This window comes from Sus scrofa, chromosome X (assembly GCF_000003025.6).
Source record: "Sus scrofa isolate TJ Tabasco breed Duroc chromosome X, Sscrofa11.1, whole genome shotgun sequence".
Taxonomy (NCBI): Eukaryota; Metazoa; Chordata; class Mammalia; order Artiodactyla; family Suidae; genus Sus; species Sus scrofa.
Genome location: NC_010461.5, coordinates 109,403,543 through 109,425,437, shown reverse-complemented (window position 1 = coordinate 109,425,437; position 21,895 = coordinate 109,403,543). Strand labels below are relative to the sequence as shown.

General features: G+C 49.5%; 1 protein-coding gene across 1 annotated transcript in view; it reads left to right on the top strand.

The window, feature by feature from the left end:
* GPC4 (glypican 4) overlaps positions 3,491-21,895 on the top strand; it is a 115,459-nt gene continuing 97,054 nt past the window's right edge. The window contains exon 1 of the mRNA XM_001925471.7: positions 3,491-4,323. Coding sequence (XP_001925506.4) covers positions 4,164-4,323 — 160 coding nt within the window. The 5' untranslated portion in view covers positions 3,491-4,163. The remainder of the gene's footprint in view (positions 4,324-21,895) is intronic.

Sequence of the window (21,895 nt, the reverse complement as noted above, 5' to 3'; positions counted from 1 at the left end):
CAGCAAGCTGAGAGAAGGGTCTGAGAGAGGAGACCTGACTCAACTAGGTCTTGGCTTGGAGGACAGCAGCAGCGAGTACACACTGCGTTCCCTCTGCATCCACCAGCGCGTGTACCCCAGCATCAGGTGACACGCCTCACCTGGGAAAACCAACTATACCATGGGCAATCTAGGTAAGCCTTTGCCCATAGGCCTTACCCAGTACATGAAACTGCAAACTCCTCTTGGCTTGTATATCTCCCCTCCCTCTAGCGCTGAGCAGCATCTGGCACATAGTAGGTGCTCAATGAACACTTATTAATCTGAAATAGGGACACTCCTATGGGATTCAGTCAGAGGCCTGATCTTTTTCAGTCTTGGTTGAGCCACTCAAGCTCTGTGGCAATGTGGACAAGCCACAAAACTTTGGGGAGACTCAGTTTGCTTATCTATTTGATTTATTTTTTCTTGTTGGGGGGGGCCACACCTGCAGCATATGGAGGTTCCCAGGCTACAGGTCGAATAGGAGCTGCAGCAGCCGGCCTACACCACAGTCAGAGCAACGCCAGATCCAGCCGCATCTGTGACCCACATCACAGCTCATGGCAACACCGGGGCCTTAACCCACTGAGTGGGGCCAGGGATCGAACCCGCATCCTCATGAACACTATGTTGGGTTCTTAACCTGCTGAGCCACAGTGGGAACTCCTCCATAGCTATTTTAAAAATCACTAACATTTTCTAAGAGTATGAGAGTGTACTTGGAAGCATGTTGCCAACTCTAAAGTACTGTATGGCCCAAAGTGGTATATCCATAAAATGGAATCCTATTCAGCCAGAGAAAGGAGGCGCTGTTATGTGCTACCACATGGATGGATCTTAAAAAAAAAAAAAAAACCATGATGCTAAGTGAAAGAAGCTAGGCACAAAAGGCCACCTATGACATGACTCCTTTTATATGAAATGTTCAGAATTGGCAAATCTCTAGAGGCAGAAAGCAGATTAGCGGTTGCCAAGGGCTGGGGGGAGCAGGGATTGGACTTTGCTTAATGTGCTTCCTTTTGAGATGAGGCAGATATTCTGGAACTAGATAGTGGTGATGGTTGTACACCCTTGTGAATCTACTAAGTGCCACCAAATCGTGCACATTATTTTTTTAAATATTTTAAACATTTGTTTTCTTTTCTTTTTTGGCTGCCCCGCGGCATGTGGAGTTCCCCTCACCGTACCGGGCCAGGGATCTGAACCTGTTTCAGGGCCCCAGAGACGCTGCCGAGCCCATTGCACCACAGTGGGAACTCTAAATCATACACTTTAAAATAGAAAAATTTGTGTATTTTATCACAACTTTGAAAAGCCCCCTCCCCAAGGGCTATATGAGAGTGAGGGTTAATCATCCTGAGAAGTTACTGATTCTTGCATCCTACATGCAGCTCCCAACCCATTTTTCTGGCATTCAGAGTACTTACAGAGTAAGTGCCTCCCCCCCCACCCCAGGAGCACAGAAAAGCTGGAGTGGGAGTGGGGGAGGGACGGAGGAGCCCTGGCAAAGGGAAGCGGGATGGTATTTGTTTCGTAGATTGCCAGTTGTTCACCCTGTTTTGTATTTAAATGAAAGGAGGCTTTGAAGTGGGAGCCGCCTCTGAGCAGGGCTTGGGGTTCCTGCCTGGTGCGGTAAAGTTCAGACTTGTCCAGATCCGTTTCTAGCCAGAGGTTACTGTTTTTGGTGGAAAAGACTCAAGTTTTGGTTAATAATACATGAACAGGAAGAGCCAGAGTAAATGGGGCGGGGGTGGGGGGGAGACAAGGAATGGGCTCCTCCTGGACTTGGCATGAAAGGAAGCTTTCTCTGATTTGGGCTTCGCAGTTTTCTCCCTTAAGGTGGCTGAGTTTCATTTTATTATTAATGCTGGTTGTATCTCAGATCGTAATCTCTTTGGTAAAGAACATCTTTAAGTAAATGCATCAATCAATGAAAGTTAAAAGTGCTGGGCTAAGCCCTAGCAATGCCTTGAGGACCTGATGGTTATCAGTTTGAGGAAAACCTGGGCCATTTGAAAGCACCTCGAAAATGGCAGGAAACTCATCTGTAGTTGAGTCTGCATATTTAGAAAGACTCCTCTCCTAGCTGCAGAGTTCAATGTTCTGCCAACCCAGAGAAATTGGAAATTCTAAGTCCCACTTCTAGACGGGTCACAATCTGTCTGTTTACGCTGACGATCTCCAAGAGTTAATAAAATGTAGAAGAGTCTGCAGTGGGCTTTCCAAACAACAGCTACTAGTTTCTACAGCTCCTCACAGCCAACCATGTCAACGCGGTTTACAAACAACAGTGGAAGAAGTCTCAACAAACCCTATGAGGGCGATAATTGTAATGATGGTTCATATCTTCACCCTATGTAATTTTATGGGAATTGAGTGTCTAGCCAAATAATAAGTTCCAGCCCCTTTTATCTGCCCAGTTCCCAGCACACTCCCGAGGTGTCTGAGGCACTTCTCACCCTAACCTCTTACAGCAAGATTGTAACAATAACAACGGTAATGACAAGTTCCCAATCTGCACAGTTCCCTTCATTAAAGGAGCCCTGGGAGCTTCAAAAACACTCATTAATGGACTCTGACAAAGCTTAGAAGGTTGGAAAGACTCACCCAGTTCCAGTTTTCGGGTGGCTAAGTGGAGACGGGGTCCCAGAGAGATGTGAATCTCTGTCAAGAGGCTTAAGGGCGGAGGGGAATGGAGGGTCTGAGCTACCTTCATTCCAAGGGACCTGGGAGTCAAGTCCCGGATTCTAGACCCGCCCGCCGCACGCTGTTAGCCTCAGTTTCCCTGAGAACAGGAGGGTTTGGGCCAGAAGGTTTCCAAGGTCAACCGTGACTTTGTCCACCACCTTGTGGTTGGAGTGGGGGTGGGGTTTCTCCCACTTGACGGTTCGATCAGACTTGCAGCCGCAGAACCAGGCTGCGGGGGGGTGGGGCCGGGGGGTGCGGGGAGTGCTGAGCTTGCGGGCCAGGCTCCCGAGCGAACAGGCAGGTGCTCCGTGAGCCCCTTCTGATGGAGAGCAGGTCTGAGGAGGCCAGGTGAGGCTCTAGGGCCAGCACGGAGTTTTGAGTCCCTCTGGTGCCCGCAGGAACAATGAGCGTAATGTCAGCTTGTCCCCTCCTACCCAGGAGCCGGGCGGTTAGGAGCGTCCTCCCGGCTGCGGGGCGGCAGCGGCGGGGGGTGGAGGTGGGGGTAGGTATCTAGGCGGGAGGGCGCCATCCGGCTTTAGCCCGCGGGCAGCGGGTCAGGTGGCCGCGCACGGAAGGCCTAGGACTCTCGAACGTGGGCTTCGGGACAAGTCCCCAGCCTCTAGGTCCCCGGGGACTTGGGCTCTGCACCCCGGAGAAGTTAGCCTGTTCTCGCCGGTGGGGGCGGCGGGCGGGCTCCCCGCCTCCCGGGAGGCAGGGAGGAGGGAGGAGCCCGGCGGGGCGTGTTGCGCGAGGGAGCGCCGCGCGCCCGGTGCGGCCCCCTAGGAAGTGGATTTGGCCGCTCCGGATCCAACCCTGCTTCCAGGTTTTCTCCCGTCCCGGCCCTGCGTGCTCCCGCCTGCCTCCGGCCCCCCGCCGCCCGCCCCCTCCCCCTGAGTGCCGCCCGCTGGGCCAAGTTTGTCGAGCGTCGCCGCGCACGCCGGCCAGTCAATCAGCGGCGGAGCTGAAGAGGGCACAGCCGTGCGGCCGAGGACAGAGCGAGCCGAGCCGAGTCGAGCCAGCGGAGCGGACCAGCGCCGGGCAGCCCGAGCCGCGCGCCGCGAGCGCCCGCCGTCGCCCACGCCCTCCTCGGCCCCCGCGGCGCCTGCCACCTTCCCCTCCTTCCTCGCGCCCCAGTCCCGCCGCCCGCCAGCTCGCCCCGATCGCTGCCGCCGCGGAGCCCCGAGGTCACCGGCCCGCGCCTCCGCTCCCCTGGGCCGCGCACCGCCTCCACGTCTTCCTCCTTCTTCTCCCCCGGCCGGGCGCCTGGCACCGGGGACCGTTGCCTGACGCGCGAGGCCCAGCTTCACTTTTCGCCCCGCGTCTCCTTCTCCTGCTGTTCTCCAACTCCTCCAACTCCCTCGTCCTCCGCTCGGGAGCCCCCGACTCCGCGCCCGCCCGCCCGCCCCTTTCCATCCCGTCCCAAAGGTGGGAGCGTGTACGCCCCGGCCCGCCCCATGGCACGGTTCGGCTTGCCCGCGCTGCTCTGCACCCTGGCCGCGCTCAGCGCCGCGCTGCTGGCTGCCGAGCCCAAGTCGAAAAGTTGCTCGGAAGTGAGACGTCTCTACGTGTCCAAAGGCTTCGACAAGAACGATGCCCCCACGCACGAGATCAACGGTAGGTGGGAGCCCCCGGGAGGCGAGCGCAGAGACGGGCACCCGGGAACAGGGGCTGCGGCACCCCCTCGACCCGCCGCCCCCCGCCCCGCGCCGGACGCAGGTAGCCGAGAGGGAGAAATGGGCAGGCGCGCCGGAGCGAGCCGCGGCGCAGAGCGTTCCCGGGGGACGAGGCGGCCCCCGGTACGCCGCTGGCGGAGGGGCGCCCGCGAGTGGCCCGGTGCCCCTCCCGCGGTCTCCCGGCTCCCAGGAAGCCCCAGAGGACTCTGGCCCGCAAAGTGTGTGTCACCGGCTCCCTAGCCTTTTCCGGGTTGAACTCCTTACTGGGCTCCCCGCTTTGTTGTGGGGGTGACGGGAGGCCGGGTGGGGTGGGGTGGGGGCGCCAGTGGGGGGCCTCCTAGAGCTTGCCGGATGCCGGGGGGCGCAAAACGTGGAACTCGGCTTGATGTTTCATTGATGTTCTTTAAAAACCCACTCCCCGCCTCTCTCCTACCGCTGACATGGATTAGGAGTTGCAGTAGCTCCAGCGGCTTTAGAAGTCGCCTTTAAAAAGCAAACGACTCCCCTACCCCTTCAGACCCTGACTTTTGGGAACTCTCCTGCTTTCCGGAAGGTGGCGGACGGGAAGAGTATTTTTCCCCTCCTTTCTTTTCTTTTTTTTTTTTTTTCTCACCTCATTTTAAGGGTTAATTGCACTTTAAATTGTAAACATTTGAAAGGACTGATTACAGGAAACCTGAATCTCAGTTTGGAGATGGTTATGCAAATGGAGACGGCTGAGCCTGTGAAAAAGTTCTCCGGATTTCGGCGCTCGGGGTGCGTGGGGTGTTTGTGAAAGCCCTTCTGGGAGCGCTGGGGAGGCAGCTTTCCGGCCGGTGCCCTTCGCCCCTCTTCGCCAGGCAGGCGGCGGTGGCGGTGGCCGGGCCGGTCCCCTTTGGGTCGCACTCATTCACAGAGGCCAACTGTTGCGCGCAGCCCCGCGGGCCGCGCTGGGGCAGCGGCGGCGCAGGTAGCCTGTTCGCCCCGAGGGTTGGGCAAGAACCGCGAATCTAGCTGGCCGATGGCCAGCGTAACCTAACGGAGAAGTGAGCGATTGGAGCCCCGGGGGCCAAGCCTCCATTCCGAACCTTTCATGGAAGTGAGCACAGCGCGCCTTTGCCTCGAGGAGTTAGTTGGTCACCCCGGTGCGGCGGGCAGGGGGCCGGCAGCCAGCAAAGGAAATACTGTAATTTCAACCAGGAGCTTCCAAAGGCTTAGGAAGACTTGGGGGTCATTTTTTTGGGAAGGGCTATTAATAACCTTGGAGATTAAGTGCAGTCATCAATTGCATATAAATTACAAAGGTAATTGAGGGAAGTCGCCGGGCACTTTCCGAGTGTGAGCAGCATCTATCTCGAAATAGAACCTAGGAAATCGTTGGAACAGCCCAGGAGCCCACGGCACCTTGGCAGTTATCAAGTAACTGGCACATTACTGATTAGAGACTGTCTGCCCTTGAATTCAGCCTGTCTTTCTGGGAGCTCCAGTCTGTCTTCACAGTGGCATGATTTTATTGGTTGTAGAGCCCGAAGCAGCCCTCTTTCTCCCCCCTCTCCCGCCCCGCCCTAAAAAGTAAAGTTGAACCAGCAGCCACTGAAGCTTGGGGGCTCCACAGGTCAGACCTGGGGTCTTTGTGCCCTGCAAGGCTTGGGCCGCGCCCAGCCGAGATGATTGGCGTGAAGGCTACAGTTGTCATTCCCGCATTTAGAGGGCATAGATGCAGCGATGCACTTAATGGGAATGTGACAGGTTTTCACAAGATGTGCCTTTGAGGTGGACCGCGGTGTTGGGGAGTGGCTTGTGAAATGGCCCTCCCCACTTTGTCCAGCTTTGCTCTGTGCAGCCTGGCAAAGGCAGGCCATCTTCTGCAGGAAGTTGGAAGGGTGCTCAAGGACAGTGCAAGGTGTTCCCTATATGATTGTCACGGTCTCCAGAAAACACCTGAGGAATATTTTCGCATACACGTCTCTCTGGACACATCCCCCAGACAGATGGGAGAGTTATGAGTGACCAGCAGCAGGAAATGGAAGCTCATGTGCTCACACCCAAAACATTTTATTCTTTTTGTCTTGTCCTTCATCTCCCTCCCAGGGCTGCTGCTTTTATTTCCCCTTTTGAATGACCTACTGGACTGCATTCTCCCGAGGAACAAAGGAAGTGCCTTTTTAGCTGGAATCCTTGGAAGACCACCAAGGACTTTAGCTCATGCAGTGCGATTTCGCACCACTTTCAACAATAACAAAAATGCATGACTGAATGGCTCAAAAATGTGGAGTGTTAGAGGCATTCATTTGAGTCTAGGACACTGTCACAACACAGACAGACCCAAGTAAATACCTTTCGGCGGCCCGTATAGAAACAGCGGTAATCCTTTACCATCACCCTGGCCTCTCCAGATGCCGACATTGTCCTTGGCTTCCCTGGGCTCCACTCAGATAATTTCGGTCATTTTGGAGAGCAGAGTCATTGTAGCAACTTGACTGAGTGAATTGCCAGGCGCTTTCCTTGGTCGGAGGGGGTATAAGGTCCCAGATTGTTTTCCAGGCACCAGGGTCACAGCGTCTGGGTGCCCAGCTCCAGGCTTAGCCCCAAGGTGAAGGTTTGATTCCCCGTGGCCTTGCACTTGCCTTCCAGAAGCTTGAATGGGCGTTAAGCACACTCCAGGTTCTTAAGGACTCGAAGTCTTTTCAGATCATAATTAAGATAAGTTGATGTGCTCTCAAGGGTGTCAGGGAGTACCGCCTGTTGACAGGGCCTCCAGCTGAGGTCCTGCCTTGCCTCTCCGCTGGACCCTGGTACTTCACCAAATGACAACGGGTGGCTCAGATGCCATGATGAAGAGGGATCTGGAACACAAAACGTAGGGTTTTTTGGTTCAGCTTTCAATGGGCAGATCTTTTGGAGCGCCTACTGTGTGCACTATGCTCAGCACCGGGAGAGGCAGCAAGGACAGGAGGGCCTCCTCGGCCGCCAGGACTTTTCCGGGTAGTAGGGAGATAAGCCGCGAGTACACACACACACACACCACACACACACGCACACGATTGGAACAGAGCATACTGTGTGCTAAGTAGCACACCAGTGATGCAGAAGAGAAGGTCGTGCACCAGGAGTTCAAGGGAGAGGGGATTTGGAATAGGGTCCTAACCCGCTAGTGGGGGTTCAATAGTAAAATTAATACCAGTGATAACTAGAAGTGGTAAAATCCTACCCTCATTGTGCCTCGCTCCATAAGGGCAGGATAAAGGATATGACACAATTGGCATTTTATTCTTAATCTAATCTTGGTTTGACATTGTCGTGAAGAGCGAAGCCATTAGTTAGAAACCTTCTTAGAGCTTGCCAAAGGGCCCTACCACAGTGACATTGAATGATACTAGGGAGAACTTTGCATCACAGTTGTGATTTTGGAGTTGTTTTTTTTTTTTTTCGTTTTGTTTTTGTTTTTTCCCTGTTCCCATTCACGTTCACGAGCAGTGCACCTGTGAGCGTAGGCAGGCTCGCATGCACACCTGAAAGGATTCTGGGGATCACATAAGCTGTGTTAGGATTTTGTGTGTTGGAAAAGTGGGAATATTTTGTGATACTGCGTCAATTGTTCATTGTAAGACCTGGCCGATGTCTTCACGAGTCGTATTCCCTCTTCCCTACTTGAAGTAGGTGGGTTGGATTTTGCAGAGAACTTGTGGTTTTTCTCTTCTGTTGGAAGCACGGGTTGGTTTGGCTCTCTGTTTCCCTTGAGAAGAGGCTCTAATTGAGCCACAGGGCCTGCCAGTATAGAAATTACCTCAAGGAATATAGGAACCATCGCCTAGGTAGTCTCCAGAAAGAACTTGGTAAACGTCCTGGCATCTGCAGTTCAAGCTCTAGTTAGAACATACAACTATAAAATGTTTGTTTCGGTGTAATTACTCTTTTCCTTTTTTTATTTGACTCATACCGGGTTGCATGCAATTTCAGGATTAGTTGGGAGACTAGACTGAGGAATGAAAAAGGAAATTTAAAAAAGTTTATTTTTAAAAAACCTTATTGGCATATACTTGGCTTACAGTGTCTCAGGTGTACAGCAAAGTGAATAGTTACACATAATCTATATATCCACTCTTTTTCAGATTCGTTTCCCATATAGGTAATAATAGAATATTGGGTAGATTCCCCTGTGCTGTGCCGTAGGTCCTTGTTACTTATCTATTTTATCATATATAGTAGTGTGTATAGGTTAATCCCAACCTCCCAATTTATCCCCCCTGCCGTGTTCACCCTTTGGTAGCCCTAAGTTTGGTTTCTAAATCTTTGAGTCAATTTCTGTCCTGTAAATTATTTTGTAATAACTTTTAAAAATTAAATTCCTCATATTAGTGATGTCGTAATTTGTCTTTCTCTGACCGCACTCTGTATAATCATTTCTGGATCCATCCATATTGCTGCAAATGGCATTCCCTCCTTTCTTCTGGCCGAGTAATATTCCATTGTATGCATGTACCACGTCGTCTTTATCCATTGCTCTGTTGATGGACATTTAGGTCGTTGCCAAGTCTTGGCTATTGTAAATAGTGCTGCAGTGAACATTGAGGTGCATATATCTTTTTGAAATACGGTTTTCTCTGGATAGATGCCCGGGAGTGAGATGGCTGGATCATATGGTAGTTCTATTTTTAGTGTTTAAGGAATTTCCATAGTGTTCTCCATTGCGGTTGTACCATTCCCACCAACAGTGTAGGAGGGTTCCCCTTTCTCCAGCATTTATTGCTTGTAGACTTTTTGATGATGGCCATTCTGACTGGTGTGAGGTGAACGGAGTTTGTTTTTTTTATCTCATCAAGGGAAACAACTTCAGGGTTCACCTCAATCAGCTGGAAGTGAGTCTCTGGTTCCCCAACAACATTAACTGGTTTAGCACTTAGGTGGTTCCATATACGTTCCCCTAAAAAGCATTTTTCCTCATGAAAAGAGCGAGTAATTATTTAAGTGCTTTCCCTGGGCCTGGTCCTAAAATTGATATTTAAAGTCCACAGCAAAACCATATGAAATCAGAATGAGTATACATCGTCACCCCCACTTTACAGATTAGGAAACTGAGATTGAAAGGGATGTATTCTTTTAATTAATTGATTGATTGATTGATTTTTTTTTTTGTCCGTGCCCATTGCATATGGAAGTTCCCAGCCAGGGTCGGAACCTGTGCCACAGCAGTAACCTGAGCCTCTGTGGTGACAGCACCGGATCCCTAACCCACTGCACCACCGGGCAACTCCCGTGGCGCTGTTCTGATGACTGTAGTAAGCAGGATCCAATCCTGTCCTTTGCAGGCAGAGTGTAGACAATCTGTATAGTGTAGTAGACAACCTTTTAAAAATTTTTTTATTTTATGATTTTTATTTTTTCCATTACAGTTGATTTACAGTGTTGTGTCAATTTCTACTGTCTAGCACAAGTGACCTAGTCACACACACGCTCACATATATTCTCTTTCTCACATTATTCTCCACCATGTTCCATCATAAATGACTGGATATAGTTCCCTGTGCTATACAGCAGGATCTCATTGCTTTTCTACTCTAAATGCAAGAGTTTGCATCTATTTTATTTTATTTTTTGCTTTTTAGGGCTGTACCTGCGGCATATGGAGGTTCTCAGGCTCGGGGTTCAAGCGGAGCTGTAGCCGCCGGCCTCCACCACGGTCCCAGCAGCGCAGTTTGCATCTATTAACCCGCCTCCCAGTCCATCCCATGTTAACAGGAGGAGGAATGAAATGGTCTTTCCTGGGTCATAGGGAGCCAAGGATAGTTTCTGAGGACGGGATGCCATCGCTCTTTCAGGAAGATTAACAAGGGGTGCTGCGAATGAAGGGCTGGTGAGGCACAGGGACGGTAAGGCAGGGAAGGTGGTTTCTGGGAGTCACTTCTGAACGCCCCAGGGGAATGTGCCCTCTTCCTCCAAATCTACCCCCCCACCCGCCACCTCCCACCCAGCTTGATTCGGATCCATGATCGTTGTCTCATGGTGAATCGCATGAGCAGGCCCTTGGGTGTCTTCTCGCCTTGGCTGTGGGCAGGCTGAGGGCAGATGGCAGCTCCTGGCGTTTTGTGTGCCCAGTAGTACCAAGTGCCCTGGCGCAGTGCAGTATTTGTTCAACAAGTGGGGGGATGACATAGACAATTCTATCGCATCCTCTGGCAGGAGGAATGGGATTAGACTGCCTTGCTGATAGATTGTCATTCCCCGGCCTTGCTCTCCTGGGAGGCTTTTGGGTCTAAACATTCTGAAGTGAAATAAATTTCAAGTAAATCTCCTAGAAATGTTGTTATAACTTGGAGAATGTTTTTATTCTTTGGGGGAGAACTTGTCTTTACCACTTCATTAATAACCGAGTGCTACAGGAATTTTCCAGAAGGATTCTCAATTCTGCTTTCTTCCTGCTTTGAGATACACTTCTTTAAGAAACAAACAGCTGAGACGTTTGTGATTCGGCAATTTAGGGCCAATGTAGAAGAGTAATTTAACACCTGAGATTCAGCAGACAGCACTGTTCAGTGCACACGAGTGACCTTTTTAAAAGTCGTACCTTGCCCGTCTTTCCCAAGGGAAGAACACAGGCTTCATAAGGATAGCAGGATACTTTCTGTAGGGAGACACACTAAAAATACAAGCAGGTTAAAGGTAGCATTTTCAACTCCATGCGCTTAAACATCTGTTGCTTACCATACAGAACATGAAAGTGTAACAAAGCGATTCCGTTCTGGAGGTAATTGGAAATATTATATTTAAGTTCTGATGCATTTCATTCAGCAATCTGGTGGGAGTGAAAAATCAAAGCGATCCATCAGCCAGGTATTCAACTCTTGAAAAAGAAACTCTTAACAAATGTTAGAAATTAGGGGGAAAAATTTGAATGGGAGAGTTACAAAAGTCAGTGACCTCCAGGAAACCTGCAAACTATGTAAAAACATCTTATTGGAAGCCCAGATCAATGTGTGCCAGACATCAAAAAGACCAGCTGCTTGAGGGAAGCAAAAAAGAACCGGGCATGACTAACTGGCAGAGTGAAAGAGGCTGCTCAGGGAAAAAGGCATCTTTCACTAAATGGAAAGAGTTGAAGCCAGGAAAAGAGGGAAGTCCACAAGGTGTAGGGCAGGGCAGGTACAAACTAGAAGTTAAGTGCCCTGAAAGGGAATCGGAGGTGAACCTTGCCAGGGATTTGTAAGAGGGCCCATGTGATGATAACGGCGCAGAGTGTGAGCTGAGTCCAGCTTCTCGGAGGAAGAGCAGTGGGGCTTCTTGAAGGGGAAGCCATGTCCCATTAACCCTCCAGAGTTCATGGAGGGGAACTAGAAAAGAAGCCAGGGGGCTCCAGGCAAACAGTCAGAGCTAGGTGAGATTTTCAAGAATGATGCAGTGGCCTTCCGCAGCACAGTGTATGCAGAAGATGCATTTACTCCGGATGAGTGGGATACTGTTGTACTGAAAAGAGGAAATGATGGGACACGGGGGAGAAACAGGAAACGCCACTGTCCAGATGGAGGAGGTTACCTGGAGAGGCCATGGTTTCTTGGTAAGAGCAGCTCTAGCCTAGCTCCATGACCCGTGAGTTGTCTGATATCTTTGGTGAGGCTCTTGGTCCTTCATTTGAACCGTGGGAGTGGGGTTGTTGGAATACTGGATTCTCAATCCCGGCTACGCTTTAGAACCACCTGGACAGCTCTTAAAAGTCCACTAATGCCTGGCAGTGGGGCCAGGTTAATGGTCCTTTTTTTCAAAGCCCCTCAGTGGTTCTCACGAGCAGCCGTGGCTGAGAACCACCACCCTAGAGGATGGTCTCTGAAACCCTTTCCATCCCCGAGAGTCTGGGATTTCTCAATTTTCCGATGAACTTCGCACCAGTGTTATCTCCGGAGAGCGCCTTCCTTTAGACTCAGTGTGTGCTTGTTTTCATTTTGGCCGACTTGGATTTAAGAGGAAGGTCTGTGCAACTTGGGGAAAACTATTTTTGAATCAAGGTGCAAGTCTGTGCCATAACCAGGGATGCTTTGCCGAGGGTAGAGATATAAGCCTAGGACACTGAGAGTACTTTGGAGAGAATTAGAAAGGAATCCAGCCTTGCTGTTGTTTATTGATTAAGTGTCAGCGTGCTCGGTGCTATTTCTTCCCTCTCTCTTTATTGGTAAAATTTAAAAAAATCTCTTTATCCCTTACTTTAATGTCCTCTTTGCCATGTGTTTATTCTCTTCAAGTATCTTATCAAGAAATAGAAGTACAGTAAATCCCTAGGCTTCTGGCCGGCCCAGCCATCCAGAACACAGCTGGGAATGTGGAAGTAAGCAGAAAGCTAAATGGATGGAAACAGCTGTCATAAAGCCCATATGCATTCTACTTGAAGAAAAGGCGCTGCAGAAAGTTTATCATCCGCATCCATTGATGGAAGAGCTCTCCTACCCAGGAACAGAATGCTAGGTGCTGGGGATTCTAAGAGCTACTTTAAAACCAGAGAATCCAGCTGTTTTGAGGCACTTCAGATCAAATGAGGTAGATAGGGTTTAAATGTGTGAAGATAAAAAGCTTAGGTTAGTAAAAAAAAAAAAAAAGCTTAGGTTACCTGGCCTCCCAGGCCAAGGCCGATTAGAAGTGTGGCAAGCAGTGCTGGTTGGGTCAGGGGAAGGGATGGCAGGACTGCACATGGGAGAGGAGCGAGAGATGAAACAGGTTGGGGGGCCAGAAGCTGAACAGCAGGGCCTCTCTAACCCTTGAGGGCACTAGTCTAATGGAGCAGCATTAAATAATCGTGTTGGCTTAGATTCGGATTTAAAAGTTTAGAGAGTGTGTTTTAGAAAGAGTGGACATCTTCAGAATACAAAAATTGCTCTTGGGGAGTTCCCGTCGTGGCTCCGTGGTTGACGAACCCGACTAGCATCCGTGAGGACGAGGGTTCGATCCCTGCCTCGCTCAGCGGTTAAGGATCCAGCATTGCCCTGAGCTGTGGTGTAGGTCGCAGACGCTGCTTGGATCCGGCGTGGCTGTGGCTGTGGTGTAGGCCGGCGGCTACAGCTCCGACTGGACCCCTAGCCTGGGGACCTCCCTGTGCCACCGGTGTGGCCCTAAAAGACAAAGAAGAAAAAATTGCTCTTGAAAGCGCATCATCTTTGGAGAGCACCTAGTTCCCCAACAGTGCCAGCTCAATAAGGAGTCAATTTTCTGTGTCACTTTGTCCTTTTCTTTAAAAAAAAAAAAAAAGAGAATAGGTTAAAGGCAGTGTAATAACTTCACTGGTTTACTGGATGCAGAGCTTTTGGTTGGTGATTTTGTTCCTCTGCACCTTTTCTCCTAAGCCTTCGAGAACATCCCAGGTGGAGTTTTGTTCCCACTATTGTTAACTGCTGTGCTCAGCTTGGGAAACGGACATTCACGAAAGGCAAGGATTGGTTTTTAGCGAGAGGTGCCAGGTTTCAATATGGGAATGTTGATTTCCCTTTTAAACATTTACCAAACTAAGTAAATGTATAATCATATTCAAAGAAACACTAGAGGTTAAGGACAGGAGTGTTGTATTAAGACCAAGGACACATTCGAAGCTCCTTGTCCCCCACCGTAGTCCCGGTGGCTCTTTGAACCTTGGAAGGAAAAGCAGCCTCCCTGCCGGATCCGCGAGGCCGTGTAGCTCCAGTTTCTATCACACTGCTCGGCACGTGGGAGGCGTTTGAGAAATGTTTGTGGTTCACAAATGAGTTAAGCATGATTTGTGACTCTGGTATTCGTTCTCGGAATGGGTATTTCGATTCATCCTCCTTTAATTCAAGTTATCTTTTGCTCTTTAAAGTTTCGAATACATTCGATCCCAGATGCCTGAGAAAGAGAAAAGCAAGAAAGCATCTCTCTCTCTTTTTTTTTTTTCCAACCTAGAATGTAGTGTTACTACTGCTTGGCTTCCTTGGAGGCGGGGGAGCTATAGGTATTTCATGTGCTTTGTGTAGACACGTGGTTGCTTGCTGCTTCTCAGCGCTGTCTGTTCCAGGCATTAGCAGGACCTCAGCTGTACCTGCGGAGGTGCCTTGAGGAGAAAGGGCCTTTGCTCCCGTTCCTTGCTGTAACCTTCCCTCTGCTTCTTTCCCAGGCAGCTCACATCCCCCCTCTCCCTCTCCCGCCCCCTCCCCCTGCGGGGTTACTGGCTTTGTCTAGTCTAGCTCAAGGTCACCTGGTCCCCCTCCATCCCAACCATTCTTTAAGTGCTAGGCCTTTCTTCTCCCAGCAACATTGCCCATTGGCCTTGGCAAACCTCTTGAAGCCTGGCCTCTTTCTTCTCATTGGGCTTCTGTCTGCAGGAGCAGCCCGGGAAGTGGTTTCTTTGAGAGAGCAGAGGTTTCCTTAGTTCTCCAGACCCTTGACGTCGGCATCTCAGCAAGCATTAAGCCACAGACACATTTTTTCCCTGCAGTTATTGTTTCGGTTCTACCACCCGGGTTTGTCTCTGTTGAGTTTTCAGTCTGGTGTTTGGTTGGAGCTGAAAACAAAGCACTGTGTCCTTGCAAACTGCAGTGTGAAGCATGTGGTTAGCAGTTACCACTTGCAATGGTCCAGCCTGAGTGGGAGTATCATTTTTCTTGGCAGTCACTTCACAGAAAGTCCTGTTTCTTTGGTGCCAGAATAAGCAGTCATTACATTCCTTACAATTTATAGTCAAATTATTATCTACTATTGTTAAAATTGCCTTAATTATAGAATATTTCCCCATGCTAAGATTTTAAAAAGCAATGCAAGGCACCTTTTCCCTGGTGGACTTCAGAAATGGGCCTTAAAAATGACTCTCTGACTGGGGTATGGGAGGCCGTGTTGGTGACTAGTTTTTGTGTGTATGGGATGAAGTTTGTTTTGTTTTTAAGGGGGAGAAGTGCAGTGAGTTCACTTTAAAACTGAATTTGAACTCTGCGCTCCCAGCCGGCTGGTTGGTTAATATTCTGCCGTGTTTATCCCCAGTTTGGAACTAGTTTTTCCCCTGCCCCTCCAGGTCCCACGGGCCTGCATACCTACTGGGAAGAAAGCTCTACTGGTGGGAGGTCCATCGATTGATCATTAGCAGGGTGGCGATGCTTGGTAGAAGATGTATCTTTCAGGTTGAAGGGCACACGAAAAAATCAGAACTTTCCAGAATAGGAGAGTGTCCTTTTGCCGGCGGGGGGGGGGGGGAAGTGGGGGGGGGGCTGGGCATATGGACGTTTCCAGGCCAGGGGTCGAATTAGAGCTGCAGCTCCTGGCCTTCACCACAGCTCAGAGCAACGCCGGATCCTTAACCCACTGAGCAAGGCCAGGGATCGAACCTGCAGTCTCACGGACGCTAGTCGGGTTTATAACCCACTGAGCCACTGCAGAAACTCAGAGACTGTCCGTTTTCTTGTGATTGGAGCGCAAGCAACTGGGTGTGAAATGTTCCTATATTTAGCTTTGTCCATTCTCTACCTTTGGACTCTGCTTTCAAGGTGGATCCAAGGATCTGTCCCCCTCTTAGCACCTTGGTCACCACCAGCCTCATCTCTGTCTCTCTCTCACCTCGTACCTGGCTTAGAGCCGTGGCCGCTGACTAGTCTCCGCTCTGGCTCTCGCTCCCTCCTCCCCACCCTCCCACCGACCCGTCTACATTGGCACATCCACCAGGGCGACCCTGTTGTGTTAAACCCCACCCAGATCACACCACTTCTGAGCTCACAGTGCTCCAGTGACAACCCTCGCCCCCCAGACCGAAAGCCAACGCTGGGGAGGCCTCGCAGGGTCTGTGTCCTGCGCCTCCCACGCCCGCCCACCCTCTCCAGGGACATGCAGGGGCCTTTGTGCTCATTCTCAGAGCCTGGACCCCTGCTCCCAGGGAGCGGCGGATGGTCGGAGGGCTTGCCTGTCGCCTTCCCAGAGAAGCCTTGTCCGACGTCGGTGTAAAACAGCACCCCCCGCATCCGCGTTGTCCTTCTCCCCCTGCTCTGTTCCCTGCAGTTCTCACGAGCTGACCTGAGGCCGGGGACTTTGCCCGGGCCCTCCAGACACTCCAGACCGCTAGTTGAATGCATGCGGGAGTGGGTACACCCTCCGAAAGCGTTTTCCTGGCGGGGAGCATCCTGCGTGTGGGAGGGGAGGCTACACATGGGACCCTCCGTCTGTAGAAAGAGGGCGCCGAGGCTGACGGTTCACCCAGCGTCTCTTCACTGGGGCCTCTGAGGCGACAGGCACTGAGCACGGGGCATAAACGGCATGGGGCTCTCACCCTGGCAGTGGTGAGGCCGAGGCCGAGGTGGGCATCCTCCAAATCGCCATTTCCTCAGTGACCCTTGTGCGAAGTCTCTCGAAGAGGGTCTCTTGGTGGACGGTGATCAGAGTGAAGCCCGGTGTTCTGGAATATCGAGACCTCGCGTTTAGGCCCCTGGGGCTCTTCTCATTTCCTAGGAGATGGTGTTGGGCACCATCACCAGCAAACCACCACCACCCCCCCGGAATTTGAAGAGCAGGGTCCGTTGCTGTCGGTGGTGCCGCAGCGCAGCACTTGCACGTGGAACGCTCTTCCCCGCTTTTATACCTCGGCTGTCATCACGGGGGCGGGGCTTCCACGGGCACCAGGAAAGGCCCAGGGACGGACCTCTTGTGTCACTTGGCACTGTTGTTTTCTGTTCTCTGACGGGTCTGCAGGGGAAACCAGCCGCTGCTGTGCGGATGCAAGCCCCCAGGTTTCTTTGAAAGCTCCGCGTCCACTTTTAGTCCCGTAGAGACCACAGAAATATGAGTGTTTTCGATGGAATACTACTCAGCCATAAAAAAGAACAAAATCATGCCATTTGCAGCAACATGGATGGAACTAGAGACTCTCATACTGCGTTTGAAGTAAGTCAGAAAGAGAAAGACAAATACCGTATGATACCACTTATATATGGCACAAATGAAGCTTTCCACAGAAAAGAAACTCATGGACCTGGAGAACAGACTTGTGGTTGCCAGAGGGTGGGGAGGGAGTGGGATGGACTGGGAATCTGGGGTTCATAGATACAAACTATTGCATTTGGAGTGGATAAGCAATGAGATCCTGCTGCACAGCACAGGGAACTCTTATCTAGTCACTTGTGATGGAGCATGATGGAGGATAATGTGAGAAGAAGAATGGATATATGTATGTGTGACTGGGTCACTTTGCTGTACAGTAGAGAATTGACAGAACACTGTAAACCAGCTATAATGGAAAAAATAAAAATCATTAAAAAAAAAGAAATCTGAGTGTTTTGAACAATGAGTGGCCCCACAGTGACGGTACAATTCAAGGTCAGCAGTGATGGACCAGAACCTCTGGCCACTTGGCCTTTCTCTCCCCAAACCAGGCGTGCCCGTCTGCAAGAGGACGACCCCGGCTGTGGGGGGCGAGCGCAGAGGCTGGCCGGGGAGATAGGATTGCAAGCAGATGCAGCCCGAGTGATAAGTCTCCTAGCGGTTATCGTGGCGCAGGGAAGGGGCCAGCGTTCCTGCTGTACACGGCACCCCTCAGAACAGGGTTGTCCCCATTTCAGGAAAACTTGCTTTGCAGAATTTTATGTTTTAAAAATTGAAAGAGATTTTTTTTTTTAAGTTTGGATATTAAAAAAAAAAAAAAAGAGTTCCCGCTCTGGCACAGTGGGTTAAGGTTCCGGTGTTGTCTCTGGTGCGATGCGGGTTCAATCCCCAGCCCGGTGCAGGGGGTTAAGGATCTAGTGTTGCCACAGCTATGGCATAGGTCGAAGCTGGGCTCAGATGCAGTCCCTGGCTTGGGAACTTGCATATGCAGTGGTTGTGGCCGAAAATGAAAAAAAATTGAAATAGAGTTGATGGTTTATCAGAATTTTAGGTGAGGACTGTGGATAGAAATGGGGCCTTATTTTTGTTAGTACGTTCAGAAATTTCCAGCTCTAATGGAACCCTGAGGCTGAATTATGTACAAGTATCACCTTGGATGTTGGCACTTCTACCTATGAGATCCCAGTATTCCCAGTGGTTTTTGCCATCTTCTAATCTAAACCACCTCCTGTTAGAGCAAGGGCAGACTATTGCAGGCTGAAGCCTCAAGCTCCCGATTTAAAGCAGTGAACTGACCGCATCTGTAGTACATTGGGTGCATGTGTTTGCATGCAAGGGCCAAGTCTTGCTTAGATAGGCAGACTAAGGTGTGGCCTATTTTATATGTGACTTGAAATATGAACATTTCGCCATGTCTTTTATTTATTTATTTTAAAAATACATTTATTTATTTTTATTTTTGCCTTTTAGGGCTGCACCCATAGCATATGGAGGTTCCCGGGCTCGGGATCTAATTGAAGCTACAGCTGCCGGCCTATACCACAGCCACAGCCGCGCCAAATCCGAGCCGCATCTCCAGCCTACACCACAGCCCACGACAACGCCAGGTCCTTAACCCACAGAGCGAGGCCAGGGATCGAACCCACCACCTCATGGTTCCTAGTCGGATTCATTTCCGTTGCGCCATGACGGGAACTCTGCAGATGTCTTATTTGAAAAGTAACCGGCTTTGTCCTGCCATTATATAAGGAAGAGTTGCCTGATTAAATATAGAAATAAGCTTTTCGTTACTTGCTGTTTCAAGCGGTTGGCCTGTGTGCTTCTATGAAGACCAAGATGTGTGCATCGATGCCAGGGCAGAGCAGTGGTTTGCTCTCTAAACATAGCTTTTAAGTTTGGGGAGAAGTGATTAATTGTCTCAGCTTTTATTTTTAAAACGGAGACAGCATGGACCATTTTCACCAGTAACCTCTTAGTGTTTCTCTGGGAGCCCTGAGATCTGTCTTGGTTGCTTCTGAGCTCGAGAATGAAGTTAAAAGACAGTGAGATTCTGGGATAATGGAGCCTGAGGCTAAGCTTGTTTATCTCTGCTGGGTCTGTAATAAAAGGGTTTGCTAAGCAAGTGAAGGATGGAAGTACGAAATTGGGAAATGTTTAACACCTGCATAGGGGAGGCGAGTATTGCCAGGAACAGCCGTTTTAATCGAAACCGTTGTGTTAATTACAAATATATCTCTGTTTATTGAAGTGTAAGTCTCTAAGTTGTGTTAAAATTTTGCCGGGGGGGGGGGGGGGAGGTGGGGAGAGAGGTCACTTTGTGTTTAAAAGTGATAAGTCTGCGTTTCTTGAAAATAATGCATAATTCAACCCATATTCCCTCCAATTAGTGAAATTTATAGAAGGCATTTCTATAATTGACCATAGCAACATGAGAGACTAATGGCAGTTCTGCTGTTAGGGCAGGATATTTGTTTTCCTTCTTGAAGTCCCAGCAGCTGTTGTAGCCTCCTATTTTGCAAAAAAAGGAGAAACAACCCCCAAAATTGAGATGTGTTTTTCATGTGAGAGGAATGCAAGCTGATCCCTAAGAATAAAGGGAAATGATTGCATTGGCGCAGTTATTAATTTCAGAAATGTCTTTGAATCTGTACTATATGCTGGAGTGTTATGTCAGTGCTTTGTGACTTCCTGGGGTGACGTTTAAGAAATGTAAGATTTAGATCCTCTGTTTTGCCAAATAGAAATGGCCTCAATTATTAAGTATTTTTCCTAACAAAAATCGGTTGTAAAGGAATTTTTCACCGTGCTCAAGTTCCTTGGTGTGTGATCAAGCCTTAAATTTTGGTAATAGTGTATGTTTAGTAGGGTTCGCTCTTGGGGAAGACAGCGTATAACCCCCACGGCAGACAGCTTCAGGGGACCATTACAATGTGCTTAGAGTAGTTTACCTGTGATAGTCATTCTTTGAAATGAAGGAAGATTTTGATCATCAGTTTGGAAATGGAAGAATAGCAGGGCATTGTACTCCAGGTAGTGTAAAATGTTAGCAATTTCTTCAAATCTCACATTAACTTCAGTATGTTTTTTAGTTGTATTGAATTCTGTGCACCGGGGCAGGTGACTTTGTGCTCTTGTTCCTTTTTAAACAATTGCTTGTAACCTTGACTGGGCCTTTTTCATCTCCTTTCTCTTCTCTTCCTTTCCTAATATTTGTTTTGCTTAATCGGTCAATATTGATACATTTTTTTTTCCATTTTACAAAAACAACCAAGAAGAGCCTACCATGATTTCATCAGCCCTCTGATTGCTTGACTAATGGAAATCTGTTGGTCTCTCCAACATCAAGGGTGCAGTTTTAAAAGGAAGGAGTTAGCGATTCTCCAACCATATGTCTTTAATTTTTAAGAATCTGGCAGGGCCTGAAACATGTCTTTTTCTTCCAAGGTTTAAAAAAATCCAACTGTAATATAAACCCTACCTACTTAAGATTATTTACTCCACATTCAATGAGTCCTACAATCATAGTGATAATTATTATTTTAGTTACAATCGATAGCATTCACTGAGCACTGACTGGGGGTCTTTTTAGAAAACATCATGAGGATTAGCCCGTTTAAAAAAAATTTCATTGATGTCTACTTGATGTACACTGTTAACTTCTGCTGTACAGCCAAGTGGCTCAGTTCTACACAGATGTATTTTTTCATACTCTTTTCCACTGTGGCTTATCACGGGATGTTGAACACGGTTCCCCGTGCTATACAGCAGGACCTTGTTGAGGATTAACCCATTTTATGTATTTATTTATTTATTTATTTATTTATTTTGTCTTTTCGCCTTTTCTAGGGCCGCTCCCACGGCATATGGAGGTTCCCAGGCTGGGGGGCTCATCGGAGCTGTAGCCGCCAGTCTATGCCAGAGCCACAGCCACACGGGATCCAAGCCGCGTCTGCGACCTACACCACAGCTCACGGCAACGCCGGATCCTGAACCCACGGAGCGAGGCCAGGGATCGAACCCGCAACCTCGTGGATTCGTTAACCGCTGAGCCACGACGGGAACTCCGAACCCATTTTATATAAACAGGGGATAAAAAGACATGGTGGAAGGAGACTGGAATGACGGATTGGAACGGCGAGGCTCTGCCAGTGAGTGGGCCCTTGACCATTAGGCTTTCCAGGGAGCGTGTATCTGATAAGAAACCTGACCGTTCTTCGGACCAGACATTTTCTTGCGACTAAAACTAGAAAGAATTTATTATATAGGTTCTTCCGTAAAAGACATTAAGCAGTGTGATCGTAATAACAAACATGTCGTAAATGTGGTTTCTTGTGCTGATCTCCCGTGAAACCCAAGCCACACCAGTTGAGAAATTCAGTCCGGCTTTCAGGTTCCTGGCAGTCTCTTCAGCCTGAAGAATTCAGCTCTTTCTATCTTTATGGGTAACTGCTTCCTTTTCGTGTATGAACTCCTATCTCTTGGTGTGTGAGTCAGAGCTCTCCTGGTAAGTAGCTCACAACGCCTGCAACGTCCAGAAAACCAGCCAGAGTTACATACACACCAAGGGAAGTGTGAGCCTGTGGGCTGAAGCCACCTTAGATCTGGGAATTGGAACCGTTTGGAGGAGCTGGACAGCATCTTTGCTTGACTCTTCAGCCACTTTTCTCCCTGTCCTGATTAACTCTGCTCTCCGGACTTTGTACCTGGCACTTAGAATTGTCACTGTGTCACTTGGCCTCCAGAGATGA